Genomic DNA, 20,114 nt, shown 5'->3' with positions numbered 1-20,114 from the left:
TTAGCTGTGCTTCTGCTTTTAAGGCATCTCGAGGTGGCCATCCCAAACTTCCCTGGTCTTGAGTCCTTCCGGAGAAGAGGCTGGGAGCCAGATCCCAAAGACACCGCAGTCAATGAGGAGACTTGTTTGAGCCTTTATGAAAGCTGAGGGGTGGCTGTTTGTAAAGCTCTCTTGAGTAGCACTGCTATTACCCTGCTTTCTTGGGGGCCTTGTTGGAGGAGCAAAACTGGCAGGGAAGTGCAACTGGCAGCGGGGCTGACAGCCACCATTGGCCCTGGGGCAAGGTGGAAGAGGGACCTGGCTTTGCGCCCCTGCAGGGCCAAGGTTGGAAGGGGCAGGGCCTAGGGCAGTGAGCCCATAGCGCCGCTCAGACTGTGGCACTGGTCACAACCCCTTCAGAGCCAGTCGGAGCGGCATTGCCAGGGCATTTCAAAGTGCCCTAGCGCTCTGGCCACCACTTCTGCTGAAGTAGCAGGGGTGGTGAGTGGAGCTTTGGGTCCCTTTGAAACGCCAAGCTCAGGGCAATTACCCCCTTTTCTGCCCCCGTCCAGTGCCCTCCACTCAAGCCCTGGACTTTGCAATGAGCCCTGGTGAAATGAGGGACATCACGTCTGTCTTGAACACAAAGACAGCTATGTGTACAAGCACACAAACAGCTTGGAACTTTTAATTAAACTAAACAATGAGTACTCCAAGCACGCTGAAGGTGAAACCCGCACAGGCTGTTCTCTCCTTAGAGACACGTGCTCCGCTCTAGCTGTTTGCCTTCACTGATGGATGTCACAGGTTGTGTGAGAGCACAGGCGGCAGCGGTATTTTTTAAAATCATTCAATAAAATAACAAATGAATAGTAATGGGAGGATTAAGCTCTGAACTGTGGAGCTAGGTGACCAGAGCCAGGGAGTGCACAAATGGTGTTACTGCAATTCCAGCTTTCATGAGCCAGCTTGCAGCTCATAGAAAAGCAAGATGTGTGGCTCAATGCAGCAGCTCAGCTGTCCCCCAGCGATGGGGACTGGAGGGGACTTGGCTCCCTGTTGGAGTGGATCTCCTTGTAGTTCTGGATGGACTTCCTGAAGCTGGACTGGAAATAGGCCTCCACCCAGGGGAGCCTGCAGTATTAGCTGCTGGAGAAGCCCAGCCAGTGTAGCCCCTGCATGGGGAAGTAGGTGAGCAAGAGGAACGGTTCACTGGGACACTGAGCAATTGCCCAGCTGCTTCTTTTTTGGATCTAAGGATACTGGGGGTTGGCTTGAATCTTGGGCTCCAGGAAGAAGCTGGTCTCCTTTCCCTGGTGCAGGAAAGCCTGGAAAGTGACTGCCCATGATTAGTTCCTCCAGCACCAGCTGCTCTGATCAGAATCAGTAATCAGCAGTGCTTGGCTCCCCATGGGACTGACGTCACATGGTGTTTAGCCTTTGGACTGGCAATGCAACTTTACAAACCGGGGCCAGGTGTGGGACACCCACACAGAATGGGCCGGCCAGCAGTCGGATCAGAGATTGTAACGGAACCAAAGGCTGCATCTGGTTGCGTGGAAGTTGGTGTCTGTCTGCCGTGACTGGAATCCAGGGGGAACGAGGAAGAGCAAAGGAGGTTGAGTGAGGTGTCAAGGTGCAGTGCCCTATGTCTTGGGCTTTGGAAAAACAAAGTGTGTGGCAATGAACGGCGATGAGGCCCTTAAATCTCAGAGCCCAGGTGTGGCATGATCAATCTGCTTGCTGTGGTTCAGAGATTTCACGGGTCATTGTGACCATCGAGTCTGATCCTGCCATCTGACACAAGCCCTGGAACCTCCCCAGTAATCCCTTGAGCAGAACATTTAGTAGAACGACCCGTCTCGATAAGAATGGCCAGCGAAGGAGAATCCCCCATGACCTTGGGTACATTGTTCTATCAGTTCACATGCACTGTTGGAAATGGAACACCTCATTCTTAGTCCAGACTTGTCTAGTGCCCAGCTCCCAGCCATTGGAGCCTGTTTTACCTTTCTCTGCTAGGCTGATGAGCCCATTATTAAATACTAGATCCACCCAGTGTTGCTCAGGTCCTTAACTCAAATAAGTTCTGTTTTACTTCATTTAAATCATTGCTGTGGGGTGGGGCTGAGGGAGAGGGGTTCAGTACACAGGCTGCCATGGGGAGAGAGGACAACCCCAGCCCTCTCTCAGTGCAACAGCTTGGAGCCGGTGCGAACTGCCTGTCCATGACCACTGCAGCAGGTACAGTCAGGAGAGGGGTGCATGTCCCCCAGCTGAGAGGCAGACAGACAGACTCTCTGAAATATATAGCAGACAGCTGTTCCTTTCTCCACCCCTGCTCCTTGCTGGCCCAATGGGGTTAGAGCGGTCCCAGTCCCCGTCGCTGGACACTTGTTCCCCTGTGGTCATTCTTCAGTAGAACTGTCCCTCCTACCAGCCCACCCCCTCCCTCCACTTTCCATATCATGAGAAACAGTCACATTCCAGGCACATCCCATTGTCCTGGCACAGCCCAACCCTGATCGTGCTTTCAGTTATGATAAGAGGAAGCTGCATACCAAATGGGGGTAGTCCTAGTGCTTACTGTCTAGGAGGCATTCTTGTGCAAACAGACTCAGACAGACAGACGGGCAGATGGACGGAGAGACGCACTCTTCTAAAATATTGAATCAATTTGGGATGTGACCTGTTCTCCTCCCCTGGCTTATTCGAACAGATAACGGGATTCTGAATCCATTGTGGTGAGATCACTTTCTGACTTCCACTGAGCCAGAAGCTGTAGTGGGCGTGGGGTTAGAAAGGACTCTGCTTTGAGAAGTAAAGCATTTCAGTGCGAAGGGGGCTAGCCAATACCTCTAGTAAATAACATGGTGGACCCAAAATAAGCGCTGTGCATGGAAAATAACAACTTTGCCGAATGCCATGAACATTTGTGTCATTTGTCTGACTGAATGTTACCTTATGATTCTCTGTTCACCCACAGGGCAGAATAATGCTTCTCTGGCTCAGCTCAGACAAATTATGGCTGACAAAGACAGTCTTGCCAGTGACCACAACAATTGGGAAAGGCCCTGTGGCCCAGGGCTGGGTCACTGACCTGGGACTTAGAGCATCAGCAATTCCATCACCGAGTGTCTTCTGTGTCCTTGCGCAAGTCACTTTCCCTCTCTGTTACTCCCTCTCGCTTTGTCTGCTCCATTTAGAACTGCGGGGTCCAACATGCTAGCCACATGTGGCTATTTGGCTGCTTGAGTGTGGCTAGTAGGTTTGAGCAATAAATATGTTTTCAAAATAACATGGCTAGTTTGCTGTTTCAGAACTGGCTGGACGCCACGGCTTTAGAATATAAAGTCTCAGGTCAGGAGCGGTCTCCCGCTGTATGCCTGTCCCGTGCCTAGCTCTGTGAGGTCCTAATCAGAGTTGGGGCCATTAGGTGCTATTGTAATATACATAAGAATCAGTAGCATTCCCTGTAACTGGGCTCATTTCAGTGAAGAACTGTTTATGCTGACCCCTTGGTACGTTCACTAGGTGTTCAAGGAACTGACCTCCCACCAGTACCCCCCCTCTTTTCCTTTCTGTCCGTGTACAAATAAATTTTGGTATGTGCACCAAAGCTTGCACAGATGTTAGAAACCATTAGAAACACACATTACTGGCTGGAGGTGCCCTGCTAATCAGCTGGGCAGCACCTGTATTTCTCCTGGGTGGTTGCCCAACCACTCAGCTTACAGGGAATGCTGCCTCTCACTCCTCCCCTAGGGAGAGCTCCCTGCAGCTTCAGAGCTCTGCCTGGCCAGGGAGCTCTGCTGCAGAGTCAACCTCGATTTTCCATTTCTCAGCTGAATGCCCTTCCTCCTCGTTATCCCCCCTTGTGCTGCACTAAATAGTTCCCCTCCCTTCTCAGTAGTTACTCCCATTATCTGGTTACGAGTGTAATTTCCTCTCTTCATAGAGCGCTCCTAGCCTGGCGTGCTCTCCATATATATTTAACTCTTTTAATCTTTTCTCATAAGCCAGGCTCTCCAGCCCTTTGATCATTTTTATTGCATCTCTCTGAACTCTCTCCAATTTATCTATCCCTTGCTGGTACTGAGGGCCCCAAATTGAACAGAATGTTTCAGGCGTGGTCGGAGCTGAGCCCCTGCGGCCTCGTTGCACCAGGAGGTGATGCATTTTGAGATGTGGGCCCACATGGCAGAGCTTGTTTGTTTCCTTGCTACTTTCATGTGTGACAAACTTGTGGTCCTTATCTGCACTCCGCTGTTGGACTTCAGGGCCTGATCCTCTTGCACCATGCTCCAGCTGGCTCCCCTGGCACTTCAGTCCAAGTTTCTCCTAAGTCTCACTCTGCTCTTGTGCTACCCAACTTTCTCCCTCCCCAGGAATAGCTGTGCTGGCGGTGTGCCCTTGCTGCAGTCAATGTGCTCCCATTTGTCCAAGATGCCTGTCTTTTTATTATTTCCATCCCACATTTCTAATCTCTGTAGGCCCTTTTGTGTTAATTCTCTGTGCTCGCTGATGCTCACAACACCTCCCAATTTAGTATCATCTGCCAAATTCATTAACGTGTTGTTTACTCCCTCTTCCAGGTCATTAATGAAGGTATTAAGAGAGAGCAGATCTTACCCAGATCCCAGCAGTACCCCATAAACGCCTTCCCCTGTTTCTAATTACCCATTGTTTATGGTCCTTCAGCCAGTTTTCAATCCACACAGCACTGCTGAAGTGATCAGAATTAATTTTCAAGAACGATTCTATGAGACATGGTATTAAATGCTCTACGGTTTGCAGAGATGGTCTAGCTACTGCCGTCCCTGACTTTGCCTCCTCTCTCTCTGGCCTCAGTGGTATCTCACAGTTCTTTTTCCCGGAGAACGGGTGAGGCGGAACGCAGATCTCCTCCCTTGAGGCTGGGGAAGGCTTAGCAAAGAGGACGTCCTTCTACCACTCTCCTGGGGGTCTTCCTTGCGTGAAGATTCCACTCCATCTCCACCCCAACGGTCCTGGCTTCCACCTCCTTGGCCCAGTGAATTTATTCCTCCCAAGCAAACACTGGGGCTGGCTGTCCCTCTGATATTAATTTTATGGCTGGCTGGACTACTCCTTTTACCAGTCCTTAGGATGTGGAGATTTGCTTGAGTATCTTTTGAGGCCTGGGTAGTCTTCCAGTCCCCCTTTAAGAACCCAAGAATACACCTTGGGGAATATGTAGGAAGGGAGCGCAGGCAGAATGGAGATGCTCAATGCTCCTGGTTGGTTTGGGAAAGGCTCCTTCTTCTGAAGGCAGGAAATGAATGGAAGGAGAACCAGCTGACGGCCTCTGAAGAGGCTGGAGAACAAGCGCTGCAAGATTTCCAGAACTCAGTGAACCAAAGTCAGCAGAGGATGCTTAAGTAGGGAGGGGTGGATGGGGGCTTGTACAGGGTAATATTTGGGTGTGTAGATCACCATACCACAGCCACGTTGACATATCCATTTGTAAACCTGTGTTTGCTGCATAAAGGTACACACAAATATGAAATAAGAAAATAAGAATATATGCATGCTCGTTTTTATCTAGAAGCAACATGGCCGAGCCATTTATTAGGAATAGAAAGGGCATCAAAAACATTCATTAAGGGATGCTCATCTAGCAAGTTAACAACACTGCTGAAATAGGTACAGCCAGGCTGGTCTTGGCCCATTTTGGTGTCTCAACCTATTTTGAATTCATGTGAAAAACAACCCCTCCTAGTGAGATGCTAAGACACTGGCGGAGGGGAACTGCATTATGCAGCAGGCGTCCTGGGGAAAAATAGGTTCTTAAAATACATCTATGTTGCTAATTCCTAGTGAAAATCCTCTGAGCTCTCTCGCTGATTGGTTTCCTATCTCTCTGTGTGGTCTCACCCTACCCCCAATGCTGGATCATTACTTAAAACTATTCCAACAGATTCCTTATAAATCCTAGCCAAGTGAAAGGAATGTCACAGGCTAATGGAACGCTTTGCCAATCTGCAGTATTTTAGTGGCATGCCTGGCATTTTAAAGACAAAAATCTCTTTTCCAATATCCCCTGCAGGAGGAGTTGCTTCAGAGAAAGGCAACGTGTCACGAGCCACAAACTGCTGCAGCTCTTACTGAAAGGGACCGGAGTTTTGAAGCGGCTGGTGGAATATGGAAAATACCACCAGTGGTCACTAGATGTCCCTCTTGTGTCTCAAAAGAAATCTGCAGCCGCTTCCCCTCCCTCTGGGATCAAAGTAAATGGAAGACACAATAAAGAAAGAGGACTTTATTTGTGGTGTTGTGTCTTAAATGCATAATGGCTTTTAGTCAGTCAGATAAATTCTGCCTCTAAGGAAGCTCTTTCAGTGACCATTTTGTCGATATAATTATTAAATGACGATTATAAAATGCACATATTAACAAATAGATCAGAAGGACAGATAGGATTGTAATTACCAGCAGATCTGGGGAAGCTGCAGTTTCATGTGGGGGAACAAAGCAGTGACACGATGACCCTAATTTCCTCCCCAGCTTGTTATTTAGTAGTTGGAAGTTTGTTTCGGTGTCTTCCTCCTCCTCCCAATATGTCACACAAGATTGGCATCAACAGGATTTTTAAAGATAAAAGCCACGGGTATTGTAAACACCGTCGCAGCTCCTTAATAAAGGCAATCCAATGCAGAGCATGTCTAGGAATGTGATTGCAATTACAAAGGTAATGACATTGTGCATGAATTGCATCCCCCTCTTTCGCTTGAAAAAGACAGCTGAGGATACACATTCTGTTAAGTCTCCCTGTGGTAGCAGGCCTGCTGCCTGCTTAGCTTGTGAGCATCTTCTTAAATGCCACGGCAACGTTAATAATTTTATCTGAATAATTCTTCCATTTCTCGTTACCTGGGGGATTCTTAATGGCTCAGAATCCTATTCAGACTTTCTCCAGCTCAATCAAATCTTGAAGGCGCCAGTTTACTTTTATTGATCAGTGGGTTCCTGACAAGGTTTGCCAGAAGGAAGCATCATCAACCCTTTTTTTAACTCAAAGAGGAACAGCCTTTTTTAAAGTTTGGAGCTAAAAGCTTCTCAGCGTTGCTTAAGAAAACACCTGAGCACAGGCTAACTCTTCTGTTTAAAACGTCCAGGCTCTGTTTTAGAAGGCTGCCACATACACAAACAGCATCCTGTGTCTGAGACATAAAACCTTCTTAATGCCCTTTTCAGGCCTTTTAAATTATACCTGACTGCACTTTATGGCCACACACTGAGATCAAAGGTAAATACCAACAGTAAGTACAATGGAGGTTTGATTTTATTTTGGAATGACAGGGGATGCCAACGTTACCATCCTCAGTGGTTATACTTTCCACCTGTGTGTCATATGCTTAAAAAATTAACACCCTGTGTAAAATATTGTCATCAACTCTATAGTCAGATTGTATGTCTTTATTCTCCTGTGTTTCCATGTTGCATATCCTTGACTTCTAAAATATCATCCAATGCACTAAAGTCAGTGAAATTGACTTCAGTGGGAATGATTCATTTTAAAACAACAAGAAGTCCCGTGGCACCTTGTAGACTAACAGATATTTTGGAGCATAAGCTTCCATGGGCAAAGACCCGCTTCGTCAGCCGAAGCGGGCATTTACCCATGAAACCTTATGCTCCAAAATATGTTAGTCCATAAGGTGCCACAGGACTTCTTGTTGTTTTTGAAGATACAGACTAACCCGGCTGCCCCTGATACTGATTCATTTTAGGCCCTCAGTATGTGCTGTTTCTCCAAGTTTGCTATCCCACTGATATTCCTTACCTTCACTTTCATATATTGTTAAGTTTCGATCTGCAATCCTTACTATATTATTCCAACTACAAGCCAAGAGGTCTCACCCAATAAATATCTGGCTACTGGGTTACCTTGGATGTACATAATATTTTTAAAGTCTGTCCTCAGAAGGGCAGCTGGATCAGGCCTTAGGTGTCACAAATAGACAGTAATGACTGTAGCAGCTATTATGAATCCATTTCACTTTCATTAATTTCAAGGCAAAAGTGTAATCATCCACATCATGACTCTGTCAATATTGTCACAGTGGCTAATTATTAGTTTACTCACCAGCTCTGAATTTACAAGTAGTGGAGCTCCTCCTGAGCTGAGTTTCTTTAAACGTTTGCCACTGAGACCTTTTTGGAGATGGGCTTTGTTCCCATAAACAGTTCATTCCAAAGAGTTTAGACAAAGCTGTGGTGAACTCCACCCACCTGTGCTTACCACAGGGAGACCTAAATCCAGACCTTTCAGGGTGGAAGGTCCCTGCAGGATGGTGCTGATGAAATCAGTAATTAAAGAACCCACTGTCGCGGTCTCACGCTCCCTTTTGACTTCTTCTTCAGGGCGGACTGTGCACCCAGTCGGAAAATACAAAGGTGAAACCAACACACTGCACCTACCCGCCAGCCAGCCAGCCAGCCAGTCAACCCACCAAAAAATAGAATCACAGACAAATCTCTTGTTCTCTGACTCAACTTCCAGCCCACACTGTTTAATTTACAAGCTTCCTTGTCAGTTTCATTGATTACAGAGGCAGCCTGCTGGAGAGCTCGTCAGGGAAGCATTACCCCCCCCCCCCACTTCCCATTCATCAGTGACCCCAGTTATCTGGCGGAGGCAGGGCCAGAAAAGGCCTCAGTTCACCGGGGCGGGCTGGTCTCCCTTCAGGCCCACGGCGGTGGGTGAAAGCGGGTTCTTGGGGTTGGGCCACCTAAATATTTGGCCCTGGGAGAGACGCCGCCGAGCCAGGGGCGACAGAGGCGATCCGGGGTCACCTGTGTGCTCCCCACCGCCGGCTGGTGGGGCGGGCGAGGCGGATTTCCCCCTCCAGGGGTCACGCCGGCCTCACTTCTGCCGCGGGAGGCCCGCCGCTCTCGGAAGGGAATCGCGTTGCCGGGAGGGGGGGGTTGGTATCGCGGGAGCGGGACAGGGACCCGGGCGAGGCGGGCTCCCCCGCGCGGCGCGGCTGCTGCGGGGCACCCCGCGCTCCGTCCCCTCAGCGCTCCGCGCAGGCCCCTCCCCTGGGCCAGGCAGGCGGCTGCTCGGCCGCTGATTGGCTGCAGCCCGGCGTACTCAGGTCCGGAGCCGCGCTGCCTCGCCAGACGGTGGGGCGGCCGGGAGTGTGGAGCAGGAGCCGCCGCCGCCGCGGCCAGCGAGGAGCGGGGCAGCCGAGCGCTCCGGCCCACGCGTGGCTGGGCTGGGCTCGGCCCGGGCCGGGCCCCAGCCGAAGAGCTTCGCCCCGGGCAGCGGCGCCGCCAGCGGGGACCATGCGCCGGGGAGCGAAACTTTCCCGCAGCCCGCTGCGCCCCGCCGCCCGGCCGCCCGCCCCGGAGCGCCCCGCGCCCTGACCGCCCGCGGGAGGAGCAGCGGGAGCCGGCTGTGCCGGCGGGGGGAGCGGGACCGGGCGCCGCCGAGATGACCCAACGCCGGGAAGCGGCTCCGCGGTAGGACCCCCGGGAGCGCCTCGATCGCCGCCGCCCCCTCCCCGCAGGGGGACTCGCCAGCGCCCCGCGCCTGCCTGGGACGAGGATTTGCCTCTGGCCGCGCCCGGGGCTCCGGGCCGGGTTACTCTGTCGGGAGGGGGCGGCGGTCCGGGGCCGCTCGGTGATTGGTCTCCCCCCCCCCCCCCCCCCGCGCCCCGCCGAGACCAGACCTCCCCTGTAACTTCGGGGGCCGAGGCGCACTCGGCTGCGGCGGGCAGCGGCGCGTCTCCCGCCCGGGACGCTGCTGGCCTCGGGGTTGTTTGCGCAGCGCCCGAGCCGGGCGGGCGGGCGGCGGGCGCCGGGAGATGGATAGACTCCCCGTGCTGCTCGCCTTGCTGTGGAGCGGGGCCGGGGCCCTGATCAACCTCAAGTACTCGGTGGAGGAGGAGCAGCGCCCGGGCACGGTGATCGCCAACATCGCCAAGGACGCCCGGGATGCGGGCTTCGTGCTGGACCCCCGCCAGCCCGCCGCCTTCCGGGTGGTCTCCAACTCCGCGCCGCACCTGGTGGACATCAGCCCCGGCTCGGGCTTGCTGGTGACCAAGCAGAAGATCGACCGGGACTTGCTGTGCCGCCAGAGCCCCAAGTGCGTGATCTCGCTGGAGGTGATGTCCAGCTCCATGGAGATCTGCGTGATCAAGCTGGAGATCAAGGACCTCAACGACAATGCCCCCAGCTTCCCCACGGACCAGCTGGAGCTGGAGATCTCAGAGACGGCCAGCCCGGGCACCCGCCTGCCCTTGGAGAGCGCCTACGACCCCGACTCGGGCAGCTTCGGCGTGCAGCGCTACGAGCTCACCCCCAACGACCTCTTCGGCCTGGAGACCAAGACCCGGGGGGACGGGTCCCGCTTCGCTGAGCTGGTGGTGGAGCGGGGCCTGGACCGCGAGACCCAGTCCCACTACAGCTACCTGCTGACGGCGCTGGACGGCGGCGACCCGCCCCACATGGGCACAGTGGCCCTCAGCATCCGGGTCATCGACTCCAACGACAACAACCCCCTCTTCGAGGAGCCGGCCTACACCGTCAGTGTGCCCGAGAACGCCCCTCCGGGCACGCCCCTGCTTCGCCTCAACGCCTCCGACCCAGATGAGGGCACCAACGGCCAGGTGCTCTACTCCTTCCACAGCTACGTGTCGGAGCGGGCCCGCCAGCTGTTCCACCTGGACCCGCAGAGCGGCCTGCTTAGCGTCAGCGGCACAGTGGACTACGAGGAGGGCCACAGCTATGAGCTGGACGTGCAGGCCAAGGACCTGGGGCCCAACTCCATCCCGGCCCACTGCAAAGTGACGGTCAGCGTGCAGGACGCCAATGACAACCCACCCCTCATCAACCTCCTCTCGGTCAACAGCGAGCTGGTGGAGGTGAGCGAGAGCGCCCCGCCGGGCTACGTCATTGCCCTGGTGCGGGTCTCTGACCGCGACTCTGGGGCCAATGGGCGGGTGCAGTGCAAGCTGCTGGGCAACGTGCCCTTCCGCCTGCAGGAGTACGAGAGCTTCTCCACCATCCTTGTGGATGGGCGGCTGGACCGAGAGCAGAGGGACCAGTACAACCTCACCATCCAAGCCAGGGACAATGGGGTGCCCTCCCTGCAGGCCACCAAGTCCTTCACCGTCAAGATCACAGACGAGAACGACAACCACCCCCACTTCTCCAAGCCCTACTACCAGGTCATTGTTCAAGAGAACAACACCCCTGGGGCCTACCTCCTGTCTGTCTCCGCCAGGGACCCGGACCTGGGCCTCAATGGCAGCGTCTCTTACCAGATAGTGCCCTCCCAAGTCAGGGACATGCCCGTCTTCACCTACGTCTCCATTAACCCCAACTCTGGGGACATCTATGCCTTGAGGTCCTTCAATCACGAGCAGACCAAGGCCTTCGAGTTCAAGGTCTTGGCCAAAGATGGGGGCAACCCGTCCTTGCAGAGCAATGCCACCGTGAGAGTGATCGTCCTCGATGTCAATGACAACACCCCAGTGATAACTGCCCCAACGCTGGTCAATGGGACTGCAGAAGTGTATATCCCCAGGAACGCTGGGGTGGGTTACTTAGTGACAGTGGTCAAGGCAGATGACTATGATGAAGGGGAGAATGGAAGACTGTCCTATGAAATGGCAGATGGGGATAGAGGGTTTTTTGAAATAGATCAGTTCAATGGGGAGATAAGGACCACCAGAGCCTTTGGAGAGAACGCAAAGACTACTTATGAGCTGATTGTGGTGGCCCATGATCATGGAAAAACCTCGCTCTCGGCTTCTGCTTTGATTTTGATATACCTGTCTCCAGCTCTCGATGCCCAGGAATCCATAGGATCTGTTAACTTGTCGCTGATTTTCATTATTGCTCTGGGTTCTATTGCTGCCATTCTTTTTGTCACCATGATCTTTGTGGCTGTCAAGTGTAAAAGGGATAACAAGGAAATCAGGACCTACAACTGCAGGTAATGTGAACTTGTTTCTTAGTACCATGCAGTCTTTTTTCAATCTAAATTACTTTTCTATTGGTTTTAAACCCCCAGGTGTGTTTCGCTTATTTGAGGAGCAAAAATTTGGGTTCATGGTATGTCACTTCTAAGAAAATTTCCATAAATTATTGGTTTTTGTTTTTTTTTAAATTATTCAGGGAGATGTGTTTCGAAAGGAGTCTTCCCGTCTGTCCTGATAGAAATTTCTGTATGGGTTCTGTAGCAGAACAAACCTGTCTGGCTTAAGTCGGAATAGCAGAGCAGCTGAAAACAAGAGAACCCCTTTCAGGGAGATCTGTAATATAGGTGCACTCGGGACGGCAGGTCCACACCTACAGAAGCAATGAGTGTCGGGGGTGGGGGGCTTGGCTTTAAGATTCCTCTGCATTGTGTTTGCATCCTGTCCCCACCAGAGGATGTCACTATGGGCATTTTTTATGTGTTGGTTTTCACCTGGAGTAGTGGATGTGGAAAAAAAAGCGGGAGATGGAAGAGATGAGGGATGCAGCCAGAATTCCTGAAGCAGAGCAATGGCCTTAAAGCCCTTTCTTTCCACGTAAAAGAACTATTGTCCTGGTCTGTTGCAGGATGCAGCTCTTATGGGTAAAAATAAATCTAAAGAAGTGGGTGGTGGTGGTGGCGCGTGGAGGGGGGGAGAGTCAGATTCTTGAATGAACCCAATTTATTGTGCAAATGTAATGGTTGGGTTAGTTCTTATCGGTCAGTTTCAATGATGGTATTTGCAACACTGCATGATTTTGCGAGGCAGGATCACCAGTCCAAAAATGTGCAGTGCTAGGTCATCTTTGCATCTGAAACCTTAGCAGGCTTTCCTGGCTGCTATGTAAAACTGGGTCCTCTGAATATGTAACAGCCATGCGATTATTGTCTCTCTCTTACTATTCTTGCTCTTACACGAGTTAGTAGACAAATGCTAACCACACATGAATATCAATCAGATGCCATAAAGGGGCAGCTGCAATGCCTCATAAATGGTTTAATCCTGTTACCAGTGAAATAGCCATGACTTCGCTGTTCCTTCAGCGCTGAGCCTTTCAGATGGAAGGAATGGGAATTAATTTTGCTCTACCTTTGTAACATACGCATGCCTGCGGCAATTTTATAGTGCAGGAGAATGTGCAGTCTTTAAAGTTTTATTTACAGGGAGATAATAACTGAGAGTTCAGTTTTTATATGCCATTTTCACAACATAAAGCATGTTTATAAGCCCTTTTGCTGTATGGGAGAAAAAATCACCTGCAAATAAAGCACTGTATGCTCTATATTATGTGGTGCCTCACTTTAAGTGAGAGCTAATATTCCAGATTTGCTGCCAGCTTGGTCCATTAAACAAGAATAGGATCCAACTGTCTAAAATCAAATCGTGGTGGTGCCTCTGACAACTTCATGCGTAAGACTGGTAGGCTTAGCGTGTCTTAGGGATTAATGATGTGCAGTTTAATTAAATAATTGGTCAATAAAGAAAGGACAGCAAAATGAATGCTGTGAGAATTGGGAGCTCGCATTGCCAAACTTAAACATTGAGGTAAACAAAACAATTAAAGCTCCATCAAGTGGTGTTTGACTAGCCTGCATGCATACGGATTTTCTTTCTCTTTTTTTTTTTTTTTGTTGAACGACAAAAATCTCTTGATTGTATTGACAAGCACAATGAAATGAGCATTCTGTTACCGGCGTAAAGCTGATCTAGAGAAGTCAGCAAAGAAGTAACTGCATTTTTGATCATCTTCAGGCGTCCCATATGTGCATTTTGTATAGCCGTTTAGATTGGTCCTTTCTTATTTTTTCGAGATGCCTATCAATATCTGCAGGAGGCTTTTTATAAACTTAGTTCATTTCTGAGGCATGACAGAGTATACAAGAAAGCAGTTCAATTTGGTGGCTTTTTTTCACGCTCGGGCAATTAGCTTTGTAGAGCAAGAAGGCTTGTACAATATTTACTTTTCTAGATAAACCTGTATTACTTATTCTTCCTGTTACCTCTTAAATGTAATTCTTGGATTCTTAAAAAACAAAACAAAACAAAAAAACAAACAAAAACCAAAAAAACAAAAGAACCCCACACCTTTCACATAATCAAAGAATGTGAATGTATATTTCTGGTTATGGTAGTAGCTGAAAATCATTCCTTTGAGAAGTATTGTGACGCCTGGCATTTCATATGTGCGTTTGTAGCTCCGTGATACTAATGATCCACGGTCCGCTGTGTCAGAAGAGAACCACCAGGGCGTCAATCTAGATGTACAGGGATAATGCTGAGTGCAATTGTCTTTCTAATTATTTTTTTCCACGAGTTAAATGACAACTTTCTTGCTTTGGTATTTTGTTAAGCAAAAAAGATGCATATCCAGCGTTGGTTGGTTCTTTCAGCAGGTGCAAAGTAGGAAAACAAGCTGCTGTAAGAGAAGGTTGGAAAGGATAGCTTCTCTTTGAAAACACCATTTTTGGTCTCCAGTTTCTGGGAAGAAAAACATTTTCCCAGGATGTGGGGAGGGGTGGCATGGGGGAGCGGGAGAGAAGAAAGCTTAGAGAGAGGATTTGGAGTTATCAAATGCTACCAGGAAAGAGCTGAAATAAAAGCAACCTGGAAAAAAATTGTTATACAAACTGTCTTTGGAGTGTGGGGGGATAAGCTCACAAGATAAGAATATTTGTGGAGTTAGCTGCATTTAACGCTAGGGGGAAGGATCTGGAGAGAGAACCTCTAGTAGTGCTGGCTTTTGATTTACATGAACTAAACAAAATCACTTTTTAAATCCTTATTACACATGGAAATTAACTCTGGTGCCCTTTTCAGTTCATGGATCTTAGCCGCTTCATTTTTTTTTTCTTTTTTTCTGCAGGCTGACCTTTAATCCCAGTAACTAAATATCAGCAGTTGTAAACACCCAACAAAACACAGAGGAAATTTTCTCTTCCTTTCCTTTTTGTGTGTGACCTGTAAATTTTATACATATGAAAATAAGCTAAAGATCACATATTGCCACAGGACCCAAAACATGACATGATGTGCATGAATAAGAAGCCTTTGTTGAGATGAGACTAAATAAACCCTGTGGGCTCCTTAACACGTATCAAGCAGGGCACAGCTCAGGATTCTATTAGCTGCTCATTTTGCTTCTTCTGTCCCACAGAATTGCAGAGTACTCCTATGCACATCAAAAGAAATCCAGCAAGAAGAAAAAAATCAGCAAGAACGACATCCGACTGGTGCCCCGGGATGTAGAGGAGACGGATAAAATGAATGTGGTGAGCTGCTCCTCCCTCACTTCATCTCTCAACTATTTTGACTATCATCAGCAGACCTTGCCCTTGGGGTGCCGCAGATCTGAGAGCACCTTCCTCAATGTGGAGAATCAGAACACCAGGAACACCGCGGGCTCCAACCATGTTTATCACCACACTTTCACCGGGCAGAGTCCCCAGCAACCCGATCTGATCATCAACGGAATGCCATTGCCCGAGGTGAGGTAGTAAATGAAAGTTTGGGTGTAGAATTTACAGCGTGTCTTGTTGCAAGTCATGTCTCCAATCCTCATAGTACTTGAGAAGGAGGCAAATATTACTGTAAATACATGTACATAGATGCATTTTAACTTTTGCAGAGTATTATACTCTACACATCTGTTGCTGTTGTCAGTGTCTTAGCCTTAAGCACTGCAAAAGCTGCTGCTCGCACTCCACAGGCAACGATATTTAATGCACTCTCTACATGGATATTCAGACACTGTGGTGTGATACCTAGAGGTTAAGCTAAGACTTGGCTAGGGAAAATCTGAAGTTGCATAAATCTTTCTAAAGGAAGAAACAGCCACTGTAAGACTGACTTCAGAAGTGGGCACAGATCTGCAACTCTTGTTCGTGTGAGTAATTCTGACTCGCCACCTGTAGTCCTGGTGGCGGCAGCGGGATTGCTGATGCAAGTAAGGAGGGCAGGTCAGGCCTGTGTCGGTGGAGTGTTTTTTGTTAATTTTGCTTTCATGGGATGACTCTTAAGAAGACATCAGTGTGCTCTGTGGTTAAATTTTAAGTAGACTGTAGAGGTTTTCATAAAATACAGGTTGAACCTCTCTAATCTGGAACTCTCTGAGCCAGCTAACTCTAGTCTGGCATGGTTTGAATTTGCTGGATGACCACTTATCAGGAGTATGGCCAAATTTCCTGAGGTCCCATAAAGTCTTTTTACAGCCACCAGTTCTGGCTCTCACTGTTCTGTGCTATTATTTAGCTGTAATTTACCCTGCAGTATCTTCTAAGAGCCCAGTAAGCAGTGGAAGCATTGGTAATATGCTAGGCAATATTGACCTCCTGTTGTCCAGCACTGGTCGGGTCCCAAGGGTGCCCTCGCCCTTGGGTGTAGACTAGGAGTGACCATTGAAATAGAGGATGGCCGGTGCCTTCCTAAATAGGGAGGAGTGAGGTGGAGTGTCTGTGGCCCTGGTCACACTCACCGACTTCCTCTAATTCCCTCAGGTGTTTTCCGTACATCACGGGCATCGTTTTCTGCTGCTTGTTTGTTTCTCTTTGAATTGTTGTTCGGTATTAAACCAAACAATCAAAGGTTTGTCATGTTTCCTAGTTTAAACGGAATAACCAAGTGGGAAGAACAGCTAAAATATTTATGGCCTATTCTAATTTGCTCTCAGTACACCAGTGTAAAAGCAAAATGGGTCCACTGGAGGCAGCGGAGGTGCTCCCGATCTTCAACTTTTTTGTCTACCTGGTGATTAAATGCCAAGGGCTTGTGTGTACCAGCTGACTTGAGATCACAGGGCTTGGACTGCAGGGCCATAAAATTGTGATGTGGATGTTTAAGGTTGCATTGGAGCCTGGGTGGGGTCCCAGAGTTTGGGCTCCGTCCCAAGCCCAAATGTCCACACTGCAATTTCACAGCCCCTGCAGCTCATCCTCTGATCTGGGTCAGCTGCAGGGGTGTTTAAGTGCTGCGTCGATGCGCTCCCAGAGTGCGGTTTTGCCTGTAACATCTGATTGCAGACCAGTTTTAAAGCAGTTGGTATCTGTTGGCCTGATCCTGTAGCCCTTATTCGCACTGAATTGCTTATGTCCAAACCCGCTTTGCCAGGTGCATGGCATAGAGTATTTCTGCTCCATGCATGTTACAAACGGGGCTGTTGCCCACAAAAGCTTACACCCAAATGGCTCTGTTTAATCTATGAGGTGCCACAAGACTACTTGTTGTTTTGGCAGATACCAACTAACACAGCAACCCTCTGGTACTAGTCACTGTCTTACTGTTTGCCGTAGCGTTCTAGCTGTGTTTCTCCCAGGATATTAGGAACACCAGGTGGATGAGGTAATACCTTTTATTGGAGCGACTTGGGTGTGTGTGTGTGAGAGAAGCTTTCCTGCCTCTGAGTTCAAGGTTTGGGAAACATACTCAGTGGTATAATACAAGGTTGAACAGGTTGTTTGCGTGAGTGGTGAAAGCACATTGTGAGGTCTCTCCAAAGTGAAGGGGCCCATTAACGCCTCTTCAGTCATAGGACAAAAGGATTTTTGTATGAAGGAGGCTGCATACAACATTCACGGGTGGGGCAGACAAAAGACTGTCTCTTCACCTAGTGTCTAGTCAAGTTATGAGCGTCACTCCCTGGCTTGTCTTTTGAAGGTGTTGTGCAGCTTTCTTTTGAGAGCAAGGACCGAGGGGGTCTGTTGTGGAGGAATTGTTTAGCGACACAAGTGTCAAACCCTTCAGTTATAAGATGTTTTTGTTTTGTCATTTTTCTGCGAGACTTCATGTGTGTGCAAAGCAACTATCCAATTTCACCCCGTGGTTGCTGTGGGGGAATTTGGTGCCCTGGGTGAGGGACGCTGCATGTTGTGGTAGGTGTGGGTAGAGCCCCTGGCTCTTGACTGACAGGTGTGTTCTGGGGGGGGTTATTGGTTATCAGAAATTCAGATACAGGTGTCGGTTTTGCATGTGGGGTTCTAGCAGGGTCTAGTGCTGCTTTTGGGGGGTGGGGGTTGGGTGGGTCCTGGCTTCTGGTGAAGAGGTGGTGGTGGGGTTCCTTGGAGGCCTGAAGGAGTCACTAGTATTTTCCCCTCTGCAAGCACTGCATACAGGATAACATTTGGTCCCTGAGTAGGTCTTGAGTTGTCACAGAGTCCTTAGGTTAAATCCAGATGTAGTGTTTTAAAGGAGGTTATTTACCTTGTAAGTAAAAAGTGGCTCTTTGTTGGTTTTGTGTCTCGCATATCATCTGCTTTTACCCCCCTGCTTTCAGTCCACATCTGTCCTGCCACTGCAGCCTTGGCCTTTACGTGCTGCCTTACGGTTTTGCCTTGTCCCAGGTTACTGATTAGACAACTTTTGCATCCGTACATAAGAGCCTCTCCCCAGTACACCAACCTCTAAGTGGCAGGAGCCAGAGAGTCTAAATGCAATTACGAGGCTATGGCCGATGGAGCAGAGCACTGTCCCAGAGGATAAAAGCTCAATTTAACCTCTGGTGTTAGTATAAAAGCTGTAATCTGATATCTTGGCTCTACCCGAACTCCCTGGGCCAGGTCTACACTAGGAAATAGGTTGGTATATCTGTGTTTTAGGCTTGTGGGAATTCGCACCTCAGAATGATGCTGTTCAACAGACCTAACCCCCGGTGCAGAAAGCGCTAAATCAGTGGGTGAATCTCCTGTTGATGTAGCGACCCCTTCTCAGGGAGGCAAAGGACCTATGCCGATGGCAGAAGGCCTCTCGGGGGCATAGGTGGTGTCTTTGCTGAAGTGCTACAGTGGCACAGTTGTATCATTACAGCTACAGTGGGTGCTGGATGAAAGTGGGAGGGGGGCCCAGCTCCATTCCCAGAATGGGCGGGGCCAAGGGGAGAAGGGGTGGAGCCTAGTCATGGTGCTAGCCCCGCCCCCTCCTTCCCTCATGTCAGCATGTAGCAGCGCTGCTGCGGCACTTCAGAGGGACCCAGAGCTGCTGCCACTGCTGCGGTGAAACGCCAGTCCCCAGGTCAACTGCTTCCTGGTTGGTGGGCCTGGCTGCACTGTGGCAGCAGTTCATGGCTTAGACCCGGCCATCTGTGTCTAGAGGCAGACCTGTGACAGAACCCCCATCTTAGGCAATTGGTCCAGCAGCCATCCTGGATCCCTAAGCTCACGTGGGCCTGGGGAACAGAAGAAGTCTAGAACTTGTTCATATTAGGGTTCCCATCAGCATCGCGGCTCAGCCGAGCAGCGCCCGGAATAGCACTTGAGGGGGCGGAGTGGCCTGTCGAGGTGGCATGCGAGCAAAAGCTTTTAGTGTTCGGAGGCAGCCTCCCATGAGTAATTCCTGCCTGTACGGACGGGAGAACGGTATCCTTCAGAGGAGGGCCTCAGCGTGGTGTTGGCTGCCGATGTCTTTCTAAAGGCCTCTGTTCTCCAGAGCAGCATCGGCGCCTCCTGGCAGCTTCTACGTATCAGCCGGCTGAGTGGTGTAGGGAGCGTGCTGAGGTCACCATGGAATATTACAGACTAAATTCAGTCCTAAAAATCCATCACCTGTAGGCATTAAGTGGAGCTGTCTGTGGGCAGCTGGAGGTCTGCAGGGCTGGGGAGGAGGGAAAGAGCAGGGGAGACACCAGAGCTCAGCGGATAAAAGTAGCAGACATACTCAGCCAGAGTGCGTTTATGGACAAATTTCTCCCTGGTGCAGCTGCATTACAGTTCAGCATTGGATCCAGCTGGGTGTGAATCTCTCTGAAGACGTCCCTGCTCTATTAACGCTTTTTTTCCCCCCCTGTGAAGCAGGCGGGCCGCTGGCAGAAGGGAATGGCATTTCTGACGTTTTTTGTCCTAACTTGAGTTCTTCTCCCCCCCCCGGTTGCTGCTTATAACCTTTGTGTGTTGGAAGGCACTGGAACATGGAGTGGTGATACAAACTTGCTTGTATTGATAGGTGAAATGTTTCTCTCTCTGGCTTGGGAGTCAGCTTGAAAGTAGCGGCGTGCTGGCAGCTAAACTGGAGCAGCGCGAGGGGAGGCCGCAGGATTGTCACAGGTCTATGAAGAGTGCAGGCTGCTCTGTAGACCAGGCCGTCTCAAACATCATTGTCCCACAACCCCCTCCTGACAGCAAAAATTACTTCACAATTCCAGGAGGAGGGCTGAAACTTGAG

The 20,114-nt window shown here is 50.0% G+C and overlaps 1 protein-coding gene across 2 annotated transcripts in view; it reads left to right on the top strand.

Moving 5' to 3' along the window:
• Positions 1–9,147: 9,147 nt before the first annotated feature.
• Positions 9,148–20,114, top strand: part of PCDH19 (protocadherin 19) — a 132,516-nt gene continuing 121,549 nt past the window's right edge. For both annotated transcript variants that reach the window (XM_075007819.1, XM_075007818.1), the window contains exons 1-2: positions 9,148–11,944; positions 15,124–15,454. In XM_075007819.1, coding sequence (XP_074863920.1) covers positions 9,810–11,944; positions 15,124–15,454 — 2,466 coding nt within the window. In that variant the 5' untranslated portion in view covers positions 9,148–9,809. The remainder of the gene's footprint in view (positions 11,945–15,123; positions 15,455–20,114) is intronic.

The sequence above is a fragment of the Carettochelys insculpta genome, chromosome 13, assembly GCF_033958435.1.
Source record: "Carettochelys insculpta isolate YL-2023 chromosome 13, ASM3395843v1, whole genome shotgun sequence".
Classification (NCBI taxonomy): domain Eukaryota; kingdom Metazoa; phylum Chordata; order Testudines; family Carettochelyidae; genus Carettochelys; species Carettochelys insculpta.
The sequence above is the reverse complement of the archived record's forward strand: the minus strand, read 5'-3'. Positions and strand labels throughout refer to the sequence as shown.